Source organism: Dromiciops gliroides, chromosome 6 (genome assembly GCF_019393635.1).
Source record: "Dromiciops gliroides isolate mDroGli1 chromosome 6, mDroGli1.pri, whole genome shotgun sequence".
Classification (NCBI taxonomy): domain Eukaryota; kingdom Metazoa; phylum Chordata; class Mammalia; order Microbiotheria; family Microbiotheriidae; genus Dromiciops; species Dromiciops gliroides.
In genome coordinates this window covers 185,990,674-186,008,626 of record NC_057866.1, presented here as the reverse complement: position 1 = coordinate 186,008,626, position 17,953 = coordinate 185,990,674, and the positions used below count along the sequence as shown (strand labels likewise).

At 34.0% G+C, this 17,953-nt stretch overlaps 1 protein-coding gene across 2 annotated transcripts in view; it reads left to right on the top strand.

Annotated features, from left to right (window-relative positions):
- The window catches only part of SPOCK3 (SPARC (osteonectin), cwcv and kazal like domains proteoglycan 3), a 577,080-nt gene that overhangs the window by 169,436 nt on the left and 389,691 nt on the right, over nucleotides 1-17,953 (top strand). For both annotated transcript variants that reach the window (XM_043972767.1, XM_043972769.1), the window contains exons 3-4: nucleotides 12,199-12,207; nucleotides 12,308-12,353. In XM_043972767.1, coding sequence (XP_043828702.1) covers nucleotides 12,199-12,207; nucleotides 12,308-12,353 — 55 coding nt within the window. The remainder of the gene's footprint in view (nucleotides 1-12,198; nucleotides 12,208-12,307; nucleotides 12,354-17,953) is intronic.

Here is a 17,953-nt window from a genome sequence, read left to right as displayed (position 1 = left end):
TTTTTTTTTTCTTAAGAGACATAATACTTAAGAAATATCCCTTTCCTACACAGAATATTCAAGTCTGGAAATTTCAACAGTACACCTGTTCACAGGGTGGAGATCATGACTGATGCCAATGAAATACCATTTCTTGATATAGAACAGAGTATTCTATGATGTAATAAAATCCCTTTCCTTTTCCTCAACTAAGTGATGGGAACAATGTTGTTCAAGAATTCCTTTCTCAAGTCATATCTAACTATGCCTTGTATCTACTTGAATTTGCTATTAATAGCTCCTGCAAGGAATAGGAGGAATTCCTTTTATACTCCCAGGAACTCAGATGATACAAAGTTACTTATAATCTATTTAATCATTGGGTTCACTTCTCTGTGCGTTAATCCACTGGCTGGTAGTTTTATTATAGGTGTGTGTGTGTGTGTGTGTGTGTGTGTGTGTGTGTGTGTGTGTGTGTGTGTGTGTATAAAAACATTGCGATTTGCCAATGTCTTCTTTACTTTTTTGTACTTTTTCATTATTTTCCTTCTATTTAACATGTCATTTTACAAGTTGAATTTTATTATTAATTATATCTAATAAATTATTTGTTCAATGTTAATATTGAATAACATCTATAGATTAATTTGTGTAGTATTATCTTTGCTACAATTCCACTATGAACATTGAATCAATGTTATATATTCCTTTACTTTCATTAAAATATTGTGTTCATATATATCTTGGTGTTTCTTGGTAGGTTATGTCATAGATATTCGATGTATTTTGTTGTTATTTTAATAGTATTTCCCCTCTAATCCTTCAAGTTTGCTCTTTTTTGTGTGTTTGTGTGAATTTATTTTATGCATTGCTACTTTACTGAATCATAGACTCATAGAATCTTTGGATTATAGATTTAGATTGGGAAGAAATCCTAGAGATCAGTGACTCTGGTCCCCTTATAATCCAGATGAGGAAATTGAGCAGCAGAGAGGGCAAGTTTCTTCCCTAGGTCACATAGTATATGTAGGTGAAAGTTCAAAATGAGGCCTTCCAAAGCCTGATTCCAAAACGAGAATTCTTTCCACTGTACCTGTCTGCATTTCTATTCTGTTTATCTTATTGAATAAAGTTTTAGTTTAGGTTTTCTCATATATTAAAAGTCATATCATCTGTAAAGATAGTTTTGCCTTATTTTTCCAAAGTTTGCTTTAATCCATTTTTATTGCTTGTCTTATTTTATAGTATTTGTTGAATACTAAATTAATAAATAATGTTGAAAGTTGACATTCTTACTATATCTCTGATCTTATTTCTTTTCCTTTTTCAGAATTACAAAGAGCCTTAGTTCTTGATTTTAGGTTTGATAGATTATAATTTTTCAATAATATTCCTTTTGTTGTGTTTTTTAAAAACCCAGAAATAAAACTTTATTTTACTGAAATGTTTTTTAAATCTTTCAGCATGTTGCTTATTGTTTTGTTATTGATATCATTTATTGGCATTGTTTGTCATGTACAGTCATTCTTATAAATCCAATTATAAAAACATTGGACAAAATTCAACCTAAAAAATAATTAATTCAATATGTTATTTAAGTAGAATTGTACCAAATATCAATTAATTATCTTCTTTCTAATGTTATTTCCCTAATTTATTCTTTCCTGGTTTGTGTAACAGTACTATATTTATCTCATAGAAGAAATTTTGGAAAACAATTATTCTGTTGAATAAATTATTTCTTCTTTTAACATTTCATAGAATCAGTTATAAATCATTTGGTCCTGAAGAATTTTTTTCCTCTGTGAAAATTTATTCATGACTTTATTTATCTTTTTGAGACTAGGATATATATATATATATATAATTTTCAAGCTCGAGTTTTAAAAATTTTGTTGACTCATTTTTAAGTTGTCAATTATTTTGGCATATATTTGGAAATAACAATTACTGACCATTATCTTTAATCTTTTTTCTTCATATTGTAGTTCCAGTTAAGTTTTAAGACTGGGTCTTCCAGTCTTTGTATGCTGCCAATGTAGGGGCTACTCCCTGCCCTTGTCATACTCTAATCTGCAAGTCAGTTTTGATTTCCTCTGTTTCTGACCTGACAGTTCATAATACTTGGGCAGCTTCCTCCCCGTTGCAATCTCCCAGGGACTTGATATATTATTGTGAACTTAATATGAACTCTTGATTGGCTTATCCCACTGTAGCTCAGAACTCCTGAGTACAAGATATCCACCAGTCTTGAGCTTAATCTCAGCTAAGATACAAGTATGTGCCACCCATCCTGGAAAATTTTGTGTGGAAAATCTCACCTGGGATTTTCCAAATTTTTTTCCTTAGTGATTGTTTTAGAATCATTACTTCATATATTTTCTAATTTTTTTCAACTTCATACTCTCATTTTCTCTTATACTAATGCATATTAGAGTTTTTAATTTGTCTATAACTTTAGGTTTAGCTTCATCCAATTAATATTGGGATATTGAATTACTATTGGTTTTCTCTTTTCTCTAACCTGTGGATTGACACTTATTATTTGGGATATATTTTTTAAGTGTTCATTTACATATACATCTTTCCTTTATATCTTTTTTATTGAGTACAATTTGCACTGTGCTATATGAAAAACAAAACTGCTTGGCTTATTGCTTCAATTCCACATCAATTCAATTCTAAACTTTATGCATTAAAACAGTTCTTAGTTAAGGTTGCGTTGACTCCCCAAGAGGTCTCTGGATAGATTTTAGGGGGATTTGTGAATTTGGTTGGTGTAAAATTGCATTCTCATTTTCTCCAGCCTCCACTAGAAATTTAGCAGTTCCATCAATTAGGATGTTCAAAAGTAACATTTCTGAGGAGTCATTAGGCATCACTAGACCTTTTCACTTCTTTACTGATTTGACATTCACTTATAGCATCAAATTTCCACAATAACTTTTCTTTGTATCTCTTCCTTTCTAATGTAGTTCCTCCCACAGTTTCTAGCTGTGATTTTCCCCCATCCCCCCTCTCAAATTTATGTTTCTGACAATACTCTTTTCTCCTAATTATTACATATAAACATTGAGTCATTATTTACTCATTTCATACTTCAAAGATTTGCTTTTACATGTAATGCTCTATTGATTGTCAATTTATATGTTAAAAGCTATATTCTGTTTGCCTTTTTTTTCTCTCACTAAAGGCATAAGTGAGAGTCTCAAATTATTTAAAAAGCTACTGGTTTTCATAAAGGAATGTGATCAATTCTAGAGAATAGTTTTAGGGGAGTGAAAGTTGATTTCATTTTCTGGCATATCACATCTTCTATTTCTTTCATGTAGTATCTTTAAATAATCTTTTCTAAATTGACAAGTTTTTTGTTTTTATATCAAATTGTAGCCTATTTAACCATATTAATTTGGGATAATTTTTATGATTTGATTATTACATCAAAGTCAATTTATATCCACACCTTCTGTCTATGTATATTCCTTATAACATCCCTAATAGAGATACAGTTATCAAGAATTACAAATATCATCTTCCCGTATAGGGATATAAAAAGCTTAACATTATTAACTTAACATTTTTTCCTTGTTTATCTTTTTATGCTTCTCTTGAGTCTTATATTTGAAGATCAAATTTTCTGTTCATTTCTGGCATTTTCATCAATAAAGTTTTTAATTCCCTTATTTTCACTGAATGAACATAATCTTTCAGGGGAAAAGATGAACAGTTTTGCTGGGTAGTTGATTCATAGTTGCAATTCAAGCTCTTTTACCTTCCAGAATATCATATAATAAACGTTTATTGTTGAAACTGCCATGTCATGTGTAATCCTGACTGGGGCTTTATCATATTAAACTCTTTCTTTGTGTCTGCTTGTAGTAGTTTTTTCCTTCACTTGATAATTCTGGAATTTGGCTATAATATTACTGGGAGTTTTCATTTTAATATATCTTTCATGAAGTAATAAGTGGATTCTTTCAATGACTCTTGTACCTTCTGGTTCTAGGATATCAGGGCATTTATCCTTGATAATTTCCTAAAATATGCTGTCCAGGTCTTTTTTTTTTTTAATCATGGCTTTCAGGTAGTCTGATAATTTAAGAATTATTACTCATGGATCTATTTTCCAGTTCAGTTGTTTTTCCTGATGAGGTATTTTACATTTTCTTCTATTTTTTTTTGTATTCTTTTGATTGTTTGACTGATTCCTAATATTCATAGTCATTGGCTTCCACCTGCCTGATTCTAATTTTTAAGACATTATTTTCTTCAATCAGGTTTTGTACCTCCTTTTCCATTTGACTAATTTTACTTTTTAAGGAGTTGTTTTCTTAAGTGGATTTCCGCCCCCCCCCCCCATTTGGCCAATTGCGTCTTTTAAGGAATCATTTTCTTTAGTCAATTTTTGCTTTCTTTTCCAAGCTGTTGAGTCTTTTTTCCCCTCCATAATTCTCTTGCATAACTCATTTTTCTCACTTCTTTCCTCATTTTTTTCCTTCTACCTCTCTCATTTGATTTTTTAAGTTATTTTCGTGCTCTTCTTCCCCCCCCCCCCTTAATGAAGGTTAAGTGACTTGCCCAAGGTCACACAGCTAGTAAATAAGCTAGTGTTAAGTGTCTAAGGCCAGATTTTGAACTCAGGACCTCCTGAATCCAGGGTTGGTGCTTTATCGACTGCACCACCTAGCTGCCCCCTTTGTGCTCTTCTAAGAAGGCATTTTGTTCTTGAGACCAATTCATCTTCCCCTTTGAGGCTTTACATGTAGGCATCTTGACAGTGTTGTCCTCTTCTGAGTTTGTGTTTTGGTCTTTCCTGTCACCATAGTAGCTTTATATGGTGAAGGTTCTTTTCTGTGTCTTACACTTATTTTAGTCAATTTCATGACTTAAAGTTGAGCTCTGTTCATGAGGCACAAGGGAACCTGTCCCAAGCTTCTTGTGCTGGGGGATAGGAACCTGATCATTATTTTACTACTTTGAGGCCTCATGTGATTATGACTTGCTCACTGCATTTGGATAGCCTGGTGTGAGAAAATATTAATAGTGAATTTCTTAGAGACCCAGAGATCAGCTTCAGTCCCTTCTCCTGCCCCAACTCCAGAAAGTCCAATTCTTGAGGAAGTTCTAATCTCTTTGGGACAAACCCAAGGAAACAAAAGGAATGGAGATCTATTCTTTTGTTTACCTAAATGAACTGATAGCATTAAACCACACCTAAGTACGTCACTTTTACTTTGCCTATAGGAAGAGTCTCTTCCCCATTAGGTTATCAGTGGAGTTCCTTTTAATTTGGACCACCCTCAAGTCATATCAACAATGGAATTGAATGATGCTAACCAAATAGCTTTGATCAATGTATCAAAAGCCTCAATCAAAAGAGAATAAAACCCCTTGACCATCTGAGGCTTAATCTCTTTGCCTCTTTCTTGTTTTCCTGGACCTGCTCCCTTGTCTTGAAATGCTGTTTCTTGGTGTGCACTCTCCCTCTTAGGGGTATATAGGTACCTAAGCCTGAAGGCAGGAGACTGGTGGGGAAGTTAGGGAGACACGTGGTCAATTTCTTAGTGGCATATGATATTAATTAATAATAAATACTTAATGCCAAAATAGGTACATTAGCCATTAATATACAAGTAGCAATACTTTTTAAAAATACAGTAGCCACACAAAACACCACCAACACAACCCTGGCCTAGTCTTTCCAGTTGTGTGGGACCTATCCCACCTGGTAGTTTGCCTTTTGTGTTGGGGCTGGATGCCTCACAACTGACCTGTGCCACCAGGCTGCTGATTCAGGACAAAGGAACCTCAGCTGTTCATCTGTGTTATGGCTAAAAGTCTTCTGCTGGTTTGCCCAGACACCTGCTGTGCTGAACGCCCCCTTTATCCAAATGAGACAGACCTTTTCTTCAGTCCTTTTAATTTATTGTAATCCAGAAGATTGTTTCATTCTATTTTTTTGTAGGTTCTGTAGTTCTAGAATCCATTTAGAGGCTTGATTTAATGTTGTTTCTGAGGGAAATTTGGGAAAGCTCAGGAAACATCCTGGCTTCTCCACCATTTTGGCTCCACCAATCCTTGTGATTTGATTGCAGCCTTTTGGTATGATTTGATCTGTTCTTTTCTAGGTACTTATAAAGTTCCTTCTTTGATATTTTTTTCTTAGTAGTTTTCAAGGAAAACAATAATTTTAGGTTATCTGTCTGTTATCTTCTAACTCTGCTGCCTTGAACAATAGGCATTTTAAATCTTCTACCATTTGTGCTTTTTTCCCTTACCTCTGGCTACTTTTATTAATTTTTCATCCACAAAGTATGCCAAGCTTTTGAATATCATGTCTGTAAGTTTTTGTGTTAAATGATTTTTTATCTTTTTTAAAAAAATAGATGCCGTTTTTGTGTATATTTCATTGAATGATTAATAAACAATAAGGTTCTTATAGTTGATCTACTTTTTCTTTTGGTCCTCTGGGAATTGTTATTGATTATTGTTTTTGAATATCGTTCCTTTATTTCTTATATACTAGGATATTTGTGGAACTTGACCCTCTTTCCATCTACTTATTTCTTCAATCATTTATTAGTCATGCCCTCCCCACCTTCTGCGCGCACACACACACCACCCTTCCCACCCCACCATACTCCCAATAAATATTTCCTTGCGAAAGTTTCCTTCTTTTCCACACTGTTTCTTTTGGAGGGGTGACCGGAAAGTGGGATAGTAGTTAATCTTTTGCTTTATTTTCTTCATTCTTTGATATTTTTAGGAAACGAAAGGGAGCTAGGCTTAGGTGTAGCCACAGCAAGCCTCCTGCTTGCCAGAACTCCCATCTGTTCAATAACAATAATCTCCTGGTGATCATGTTTAAAATGAGGCAAGTAGTTGACAAACCAATGGTTGTTATCTAGACTTCAAACTAACTTTTTGTTTTGTTTTGTTTTGTTTTGTTTTGTTTTGTTTTTTTTGCGGGGCAATGGGGGTTAAGTGACTTGCCCAGGGTCAAACTAACTTTTGCTGGAGTAATCTATATCTGATCTTTGATGCAAGGCAGATGATTAGTTTGGACTTGAGAGTATTTCATTTGAAAGTGACTTTTATCATTTGAGACCTTCTCATTCTAAATCTTTTTCTCTCTTTTGAAAATCTTGATTTTACTGTGAAGGCTGATGTATGAGGAGAACTATAAATTTTTTACATTTCCTTACCTGGAATAAAATCTATCGTGATCTTTCATGTTAGATTTTATATGAATAAATTTGAGATATATTCAAATGCTTTTTAGATTTAATATGTAAAGAGTTTCCAGAGGTCACTTGGAAATTGTCCTATTGACACTGTCCTTTTGACACAATTTCTTTTATTTATGTTTCTAATCTCTGATGAATTAGAGCGAATAAAGGACACCAGAAACGAAAGTGCTGACCAAAGAAATATAAATGGAACTTTTCAGGGTGCTAGCATACCACTTAGCAAAAGACCTCTTTAAGGTTATTCAGGGCATCCTTGGAAGTGTGAAAAAGTTCACTTCATCAAGGTTGATGTCTTTTTTTATACATAGTTTATCCATGAGAAAGTCAGATCCAAGATAATGATGAAATATTTCTTTTTAATTTTTAATTTCTGTCTCTATTCCATGATCCTACTCAGATGCCTCATCGTGATGTAAAAATAACCATGTTCTAGAAAAGGGCTTCTTAACCTTTTCTACTCATGATCCCATTTTTGCCTGAGAAATTTTTATGTGACCCCATGACTACATGTGTAGTGCCTAGTGTACAAAGCTGCAGTGATTAATATGTGTATGTGTGTGTAGATATGTATGGGGGTGTGTGTATATGTATGTGCATGTATATAGACACACATACACATACATTTGTGCTTAATGGTAGAAATTGTGGGGGAGGGAAGAAAGAAGAAAAAAAAGAAAGTTATATGATAACTTTATTATATATTTAAAAGGAGTTGCAAGTTGTACATAACAGATTTACAGTTTTATGTACAATCATCTGTTTTTTCTATTTTACTAAGTTATGGAAATGAATTGTTTTTTAATCTCACAATAAAATAAATAAAATTTTAAAATACCCTCACTTCCTGAACCACTTCAGCCTAATTTTTTTTTTGTTTTATCTACTCAAAGGTTATCTTATCTCTTCTTTGTTGTGTCTTTTATATTTGTAAATGTATATGTATATTTGTCTCTCCCAATACTATATAAGGTCAATAGGCCGAGGGTGGCTTCATTTTTGTGTTTGTATCTCGGTGCCTAGCACAGTGCTTAACAAGGGAGGCAAATAATAAATACTTATTGATTGGTCCTTAATTGAAAGCTCTCTGAATTAGAGCAAGACTGTTTTTTTATTAGAGCCATAGAATTCTTCTGGAGTTGGTAGGTCCTGCCAGAGGTTCTAGTTTCCTGCCATAGTTTTGAAAAGCAAGGATCCAATCTATGCTACAATGAGTCAACAGAGTGCAGTGAATGTGCTGAAATGCACAAAATAATATGCTCATTAGAGCACATAAAAGGGGGGGAAAGTGTTATGTGAGTCATGGGGACAAATTTTTAAAGAAAATAAAAACAAAGTGAAAGTATGAATAGTATAGTTAGCCTCTTACAGTAATGCCATCAAGAATCCTACTGTCTATATCCTCCTGGGTGCATTTAGAAAACAGGGTTAAGAAGATTAGGGTATGATTTATAGCAGGGCTTCTTAAACTTTTTTTTTTTTTAAGTGAGGCAATTGGGGTTAAATGACTTGCCCAGGGTCACACAGCTAGTAAGTGTTAAGTGTCTGAAGCCAGATTTGAACTCGGGTACTCCTGACTCCAGGGCCAATGCTCTATCCGCTGCACCACCTAGCTGCTCCCTTAAACTTTTTCCACTTACAAGCCCTATTTTTCTGAAGAATTGTTCATGCAACCCCTGATGTATAGGTATATAAAATAGGTCTACATAAGCTTTTACTATTACCAAATTTTTTGTGACCTCCACATTGTTATGTGATCCAATATGGGGTCACAACCCACAATTTTAAGAAATTTTGGATTTATAGTAGTTTTCTTTAGATGTCAGAGTCACTTACACAACAATAGGGACGTTGAAAGAAATTTATGGATTCATGTTTTAAGAAACATTCTTAATTATTTAGGCCTTTCTACTGTGGTTTAGTAATTTTGACTACTGGCCTAGTGTGAAGTTCTTGCTGACAAATACGTTTTTGACCACTGATCATATGTGTATCTGACTCCTCCGTATTCAATAACTGGTCCCAATAACTTCATTTATGCAAGGAATGCAAAGATCTTTCAAACATAATAAGTTTAGCAAACTTTATCTAATCCAAATATGCAAGGTTAACAAAATTTCCTATTCCTAATGCTCTTACAATTGATGGGGAGGGGGTTCCTAACAGTCTGGTCTATCTGCTAATAGAGTGCCCTACCCCAGGTTCCTTTAAACTTGGTTCCTATGAAGGTCACATTAACAGCATTCATATATGAGGGCAGAGATGCATAGTTCTTGGGCCCACATCTCACTATATACCCATGTCTCCTCCTGTGCTTGCCCATGGGACTGAAGGGATGGGGAGTTACATTCTTGCATGTAATAAACTGACTAGGGGCAGCTAGGTGGTGCAGTGGATAAAGCACCAGCCCTGGATTCAGGAGTACCTCAGTTCAAATTCAGCCTCAGACACTTGACACTTACTAGCTGTGTGACCTTGGGCAAGTCACTAAACCCTTATCACACTGCAAAAAATAAACAAATACATAATAAACTGGCTAACTTGTGATCCTTGAATGCTAATGTTCCTTTTCTGCCCTTCCACTATGATCACTCACAACAATAGTACTAATCTGGATTTAGGGCACATGGCCTCTGTCATGGACATTGAATGATTATTTAAGAGTCCTGTGAGGTGCAGCCATGAAATATACAGGCATATGTTTGCAAAAGAATTTCATTAACCAGAGTTAAAAATTTTACAGAGGGATGTCAAGGATGATATTCTGGGACTTTATATCATTTCTCTCTAATCAGGCAGAATAATTAACTTTATTTAAAAAGAGTGGGATTTAGGGGACAGCTAGGTGGCGCAGTGGATAGAGCACCAGCCCTGGAGTCAGGAGTACCTGAGTTCAAATCCTGCCTCAGATACTTAACACTTACTAGCTGTGTGACTCTGGGCAAGTCACTTAACCCCAATTGCTTCAGTAAAAAAAAAAAAAAAAAAGAGTGGGATTTAATTTGGAAAAACATAAATTGTGTTCATTGGATTAGACATTTCAGCTTAAATTTTCATGCAAAAAAGTAATGATTTAGTGAATAGAGTAAAACCAAGCAAATTGGTCATATGTGTATATAAATATATGTTACATATATCTACATATGTATGCACATGTGTGTTCCTTTATTGTTATGATAGTAAACAGTGAGATTGATTGTTATTTTAGTACTTTACAAGATACATGAATTTCTGAATAGGATTACTCATTCTTTTGATAACAAGTATCGACTCATATTGACCTTGGTAGAGTATCTTCATGACTTCATTTGGCCAACAGCAACAGTGACAACAAAATCATCACCTGACATTTAACCTGGCAAAAAGCTTTTCTGAACATACATAGGCTGGTCCTTAGATGATAGATAGATGTTATATATCTAGGTACCACTTTATCCTTTCTAGAAGAAGAGAACCCGACAAAGTTTTTGCTCATTGGTATAACCTTCGAAAGCCTAGAATCATGTCTGTACCTGGATGATCAGATGAAGAATTGATGGAAAGAAATAATTTTCATTCATTTATTCAATGATCTAACCTGAAAGGATCATAGGTGTTGGAATCACAAATATGCTGATGTATTAATAATAGTCTTTCTCAGGGAGAAATAACTTTTAGTGCAACTCTTTCCCTCCTGCTCTTCTATCTTGTCTCTATCCCTCCCTTCAACTGGGCCTACTGGGGAAAGTTGGTTCCTGTTGATCTCACTCACATATTTTCTGGACAAACCACATGAAAGAGTTTTATAATATGTCCACTCATTGATAACTTTGATGGAGAGATAAATATGGAATCTTTCCTAGATTCATCAGAATCTCCCCAGTAATATTCTGTTCTTACATTATCTTCATCTTCAAGCATATATCATAGGTATGTTATGACCATAAAAAGAAGATACTATTTTGAATAGTTTAAGACCTTCCTTTTCCATTACAATGATTTTTTAGCAAATTATTATTCAAGAGGTTTTATGGGCGAGTGTTAAAAGGAGGAGTGTGTGTGTGTGTGTGTGTGTGTGTGTGTGTGTGTTTATAACCATTTGTCAGTCTGGTGAAGACTATGGGTCCCTTCACTGAATGTTTGTAAATGCATGAAATAATATATACAGTTTCACAAAGGAAACCAATTGCATTCAACTTATCATAATATTAAAAATAAATAAACTATACATTAAGAATCCTTGGCTTAGAGAGTTGGGACATAACTGGAATCAGAGTTTCTTCTGTGTATTTTGTATTTAGCTTTGTTTTTTCTTTTGAGGCCTACACAAATGTCTCCCGAACATTTGCATGCTGCTTTCTAATATATATATAGAAAATGTATAGTCTTGTTCCTTATACTTAAGTTTTTTGGTCCAGCACTGTTATTTCATCAGTACATATTTGCTTTCCACGTAGGAACTGCCTTTACCAACATAGAAATGAATGTTACAGATTTAAAACTTGATTTAAGGTTTAATTAGGTTTCTCCTTTCCTTCAGATTTTCAGCTGCATTTTCATAATTTGCTTGGGTCTTCAATTAATGCCCTCATAATATAATGACTAAAATCTGGCTATAACATATGGACTGCTGTAGAATTGTTTTGTGCATTGTTACCTTGCAATATTAATAGCTCTATTTAAAATTACTGGTGGAAAATGAAATTACATAATTGAACCCTTTTACATTTTAAATTGCATATTAGCATAAAGCCATTATTAGGTTTTCTCATAAAAATCCTACCCCTACATGAATGTTTTATTAAAATACCAAGGAAAATGTTACCTAAAACAGTTTCACATGATAGTAGGCAATTTTATTTAGGGATTTAAATTACATAGTAATTTTATATCGCATATTTGTAGAAAGACATTTCAATATTATGTGAGCAGTATGTTTCTTCATGATAATTATGTTTTTTTCTTGTTTATTTTTTGCTGCTTGCCATCAAAGGAAGTAGAGGTTTGTATACAACTTCTCTATTTGGCATTTAAGATTTTTATATGAATTTCTGAATTTCAGTTATCCATATCTTTCTAAATTCTCATTATTTTCTCTCTAGGATGATTATTTCCGTACTTGGAGTCCGGGTAAACCCTTTGATCAAGGTAAGAAATACACTATCATGGAGTGCATTCATATGTCATTCTTTTGAACATAAATGGTTTAATAGGGTTTTTTTTTAAGAGTCAAAAATCAAGGTGCCAACATAGCTGTCTAATAACACATTAGGAAAGATGACTGCTAATAGATTCATTAATATAAACATAATTTATTCAATTACAGTGATCTCTGAATAATACAATTACAAAAACATAAAGCACTTAAGCAATTTTGTATGTGCATTGTTCTACAGTTTATGGTTGTATATGTAAAACTATGGAGAAATAATTAATGACTTTTCACTTCTGGTGTTTTCAGATGCCCATTTATTCTACCTGAAATTAAATATGCCTAAATTAGATTTAGCATAAATATGATTTAAAATTTATTTATTGGATGGTCTATTTCTTTATGATACATCATAATGAATGGTTGGACAGACCTTTATCTCATTAGGAAATTTGTTACTTCAGTAGGCTGAAGAAGTGTTTTCTTGAAGTTCATGAGGAAACAAACCCTATACTTGTATAAAACTAAGATTCATCACTTTCTGTAATATTGTTTATATTTCTGGTCAGCCCTTCTAAAGGTAACTCTAATAGTGAAACTGATGAATTTTAAGTAGGATGATTAATGGAAAACAAAATTTTTATTTTGCAGATAAACTGAAAATGAACAATAAAAACAAAAAGATTAGGCATGATGTTTACAGTTGAAAAGGTATGCCTCTAAAATTGGGAAGGCTGAATAGTTGAATTGTAGAATGACAGAGTACTATTGTTATATGAACTAGCAAGATTCTTCCTTTGAAGTCAAGAAAACCTGAGTATAAGGCCTGCCTCTTACACATGCTGGTTGTGTGACACTGGACAAGACTCTTAAGCTTTCAGTGTTCCAAACAATTCTCTAAAACCATAAATTTCAGATGAGTCTTAACCCACACTATTTCATACTAGAAATTTAATACACCCCTCAGAAAATCAGAAGTCCAAATGGTGTGATTAGGGTGAATATATATATGTTCCCTTGAACTCATAATCTTAGAATCATCATGCTCTCAAACTTGAAGTTTAAATGAAATTATGTTTGAATAGATGAAAGGAATTGCTACTTTATGCAGAATTTTTGCTCCCTTAATGGATGAAATTTGTGGTCCCTTAAATATGGTATGAAGTGAAAAAACAGTAAGTTCAAAATAAATTTGTGAATCCTTAAAGGATTAGAGAATGACAATGTTAAATTAAGGAGAATTAGAATATTTTTATTATATTCCTTATGCTTTAAACTTGATATCAAAGAAGATAATATTCTCCCATATATCATTCCTTGTTAAAATGGTCAGATATATAATAGCCATTACTAAGGTGAATTTGCATTTTCAAAGACTCGTGTACCTATTAATAAATATCGTCACATCATCATCACTCCATACCTGATCATGAAGGATTCAGTTGATATATGTGTGGCAATATCATTATTTATACTCAATTTTCCAAAGTTGTGATCTGGCAGATGGCACTGTAATTGAGTAGCAACCTATTGATCAATGTTAATCTTCAGAGACATTAAATTAAGTGAAGTGCACTGTGGACTGTACACACATGATATAAGGGGTGAATTTGTTTACTATTTTTAAATATGGAGAAGTTGTATATGCTGTTCAGAAATGTGGGTGTAATGTGTCATTGAGAGTAAATGGTAAAACAGGCATTGAAAACACATGAATTTTCCACTGGGGGAAAAAATACTACCATCTGCTGAGAAGATTCTACTGACTATGGTATAGAACTATTTTGGTCCTTTGGTGGGGAATTTCCATGAAGAAAAGAATGGAGTGAAAAGTTTTCCTTTCAGTGAATGTCTTAGAGGCAATTTGATTGAAATAGTATGATGACCAAACAAAAGAATTTGTTGCATAGCAAGATTGTACTCGTATTTGCATTGTCAGTGCAACACTGGAGTGTATCCCAAAACTGAACTTTAGACATGTAGTTCTGATAGTGTGCAAAGATAATACAAATATTCCTAAGTGTGATAATATAGATATTTCAAATGTGATTCACAATTTATTACATTCTTTAACAACAAAAAACAAACACACAAACAGAATTATTTTCTCTTATGTATTCAAATTGTTTTTTGGCCTAGAATAAATTTGCCAGAAGTAAGAAATGATTACATTACTAAATTTAAGAGTATGTTCATGTCTTTGCATTAAATAGTATATTTTACTTAAACATCATCTTATTATTTTGTAGAATTCCCCTTATTGAATAACTAGGCTATACAATATATGGATCATTTCCAATTAATAGTAACATTATAAGCTTGGTTTACAATATTTTTCAAATTATATATAAAACAATTTAAACATTCTTTTTTTAAAATTTTGCATTCTGAATTCTCTGCCTTCCCACCATTGAAAAGGCAAACAAATTGATGTAGGTTATATTTGTGCAGTGAGGCAAATATATATTTCCATATTAGTTATGTTGTAGAAGGAAATAGACAAAGAAATAAAGTCAGAAAGAAGTTTGCTTCAATCTGTTTTCAGACACCATTAATGCTTTCTCTGGAAGTGGATAGCATTTTTCATCATAAATCCTTCAGAATTGTTCTAAAAAGGGAAAGTTTTGTTTTGCTGTCTGTTTCCACCTGTAACTTAATTTAACTTTTCCTTTAAGATTGTGGATTCTATATCATTTCATGCATATGCTTATTATTTTTTTCGTTGTTTATGATACTTCTTGGCAAAATGTAGTTTTGCCCCATATCTTTAATTAGATCTATATTTGCTTTTGCTTTGAGATCATGATTAATACTCCTGCTTTTTTTTTTTACTTTACCTGAAGCATATTAGATTCTACTCCAGCTTACCTTTACTCTATGTGTTTCTGCATGCTTCAAATATGTTTTTTGTATACAACATGTTGTAGAATTCTGGTTTTTAATCCATTCAACTATCCACTTCCATTTTATGGGTGAATTCATCCAATTCATATTCATTGTCATGATTATTAACCATGTCTTCTCCTCCATCTGTATCCCACTCCCTCCTGTTGGCCATTCTCTGTCTGTTTCCTTCTCCCCCCCTTTCCCCCCCTTTTTCCCTGTCTCTCCCTCTCTCTTTCTTTCCCTCCTTTCTTTCATCCTACCCCTCCTTAAAAGTGTTTAGGTTCTGACCACTGCCTACCCCAATTCTCTCTCCCTTCTATTCTTACTCTCTTCCCTTATTCCTCTCTTCTCCTACTTCCCTGTACAGTAAAAGCTCTTGATGCCCAAGTGAGTATGTATATTATTCCCTCTTTAAGCCAATTCTGGTGATATTAACTTTCCCCTCCATTGTTAAAAATTCATTTTTATGGAAGATATTTTGTCCCATTCTATCTCCCCTTTCTCATCTTTTTTTAATTATTTATTTTTATCTATCTCTCTACCTCTCTATTCATTTATTTATTCAATTATCTATTTATTTGTTTGTTCATTCATTTATTTATGTTATCATAATTTACTACTGTGTCTTCTATCTATAAATACTCCTTCTAACTGCCCTAATAAGGAAAAGTTCTTAGTCATTACAAGTATAGTCTTCCCATATAGGAATGTAAACATTTTAAATGTATTGAATCCCTTGTGATTTCACTTTCCTTTTTACTTTTTTTTGTTTGTTTGTTTTTTAGTGAGGCAATTGGGGTTAAGTGACTTGCCCAGGGTCACACAGCTAGTAAGTATTAAGTGTCTGAGGCCGGATTTGAACCCAGGTACTCCTGACTCCAGGGCCGGCGCTCTAGCCACTGCGCCACCTAGCTGCCCCTTTCCTTTTTACCTTTTAATGCTCCTATTTTGTCTTGTATTGGAAAGTCAAATTTTCTTTTCAGCTCTTATCTTTCCACATGGAATGCTTGAATGTCCTCTATTTCTATTAAAATTCATTTTTTTTCCTCTGAAGGATTATACTGTTTTCCTGGATTGGTGGCTCCAGAATATCATATCCCAAGCCTTCTGTTCCTTTAGTATAGAAGTGGCTAAATCTTGTGTTTTCCTAACTGTTGCTCCACAGTATTTTAATTGTGGCCAGTTCTTCTTAAGGAGTTCTTTTCTTCAGTGGATATTAATGCCTTTTTTTTTTTTAAATACCATTTGGCCCTTTTTTTTTTTCTCTCTTGGGGCAATGAGGGTTAAGTGACTTGCCCAGGGTCACACAGCTAGTAAGTGTTAAGTGTCTGAGGCCAGATTTGAACCCAGGAACTCCTGAATCCAGGGTGGGTGCTTTATCTACTGTGCCACCTAGCTGCCCCCCCCCCATTTTTTAAGGTACTATTTTCTTTAGTATTTTTTTGTACTTCCCTGACCATACCGATGATTTTCTTGTATCATGCTCATTTCTTTTACCAATTTTTCCTCTCACTTTATTTGATTTTTAAAATCTTTTTTGAGCTGTTATAGGAATATGGCCCCATTCACATTGTTTTGAGGCTTTGCATGTAGCTGCTTTGAGTTCAATGTCTTCTTCTGAGTTTGTATTTTGACCTTTGCTGTCACCATGGTAACTGTCTCTTGTCTGGTTCTTTTTTGTTGGTGGTGGTGGTGCTGCTGTTTACTAGTTTTTCCAGCCTATTTTCTGTCTTTGAACTGTTAAAGTTGGGCTCTCCTCCCCGGGTGGTTGTGACGCTGTCCTACGCTTTAGGTTTTTTTTTTTTTTTTTTCATCTGTTTTCAGAGCTAGTTATGAGGGTCCATAATTTTTCAGTTTTTCCAAAGTGGTATGATCCAAGGAGAGATGTAGTCACTGCTCTCCCATTCTGTTCTCTGGTCTGTGAACAACCCCCTACCCTTTTTCCTATTCTGGAATTTTGACCAGGGTCCCCATATAACAGTGCCATCACAGGGTCCCTCATAATGTCCTCCAGATCAATTGTCAAGCCTCATTGTTGTCAGGGGGCTGAGAGCTCCAGATATCACTGCTGACAAGGCCTGCTTCTGGCTTGCCAGAGCCACTGGCAGGTAGCTCACTCCAGTGAGCCTCTCTCTAGTCAGTGTCACTGCAGTAACACAGACCTTTCCTCCTGACATTCTAAGTTTTGTTGTACTGGGAAGTTTTGTTGGTTCTGCTGCTCCCTACTTCATTTTGAGGTGTTATTTTAACATTGTAGGGAGAGAATTTGGTGGAGCTCAGGGGAGTCTCTGCCTATATTCTGCCATATTATGTCTGCATCTCCATAATGTTTTCTTTTTAAGCTTTTGACATTTTGGCTCTGTACTCATATTCAGCTCTCTCTGTCTTCTCTGTAACCCTTAGTTTAATTTACCTTTAGGGATGTAGAGAAGAATGAAGCCTCTTGAGAGGAGAGATCAAGTTGGTATCTAGTATAGTATTCTACACATAGTAGGTAATTATAAATATTTATGGAACACAATTATTATTAGTCTTTTTAGCTCATTGAATAGGCATAAAATGTTTGTTTAATGAGTAAAGAAATGAAGATGGGAAATGTACCCAATGGCAGTACATCTGGAGGCTTCTGTATACATAAATTTCTCCTTCATGTACTATAAGCCAATTAAAAAAATAGAGAGATAAAAATCAGGCAAATAAGCTTCTTTGC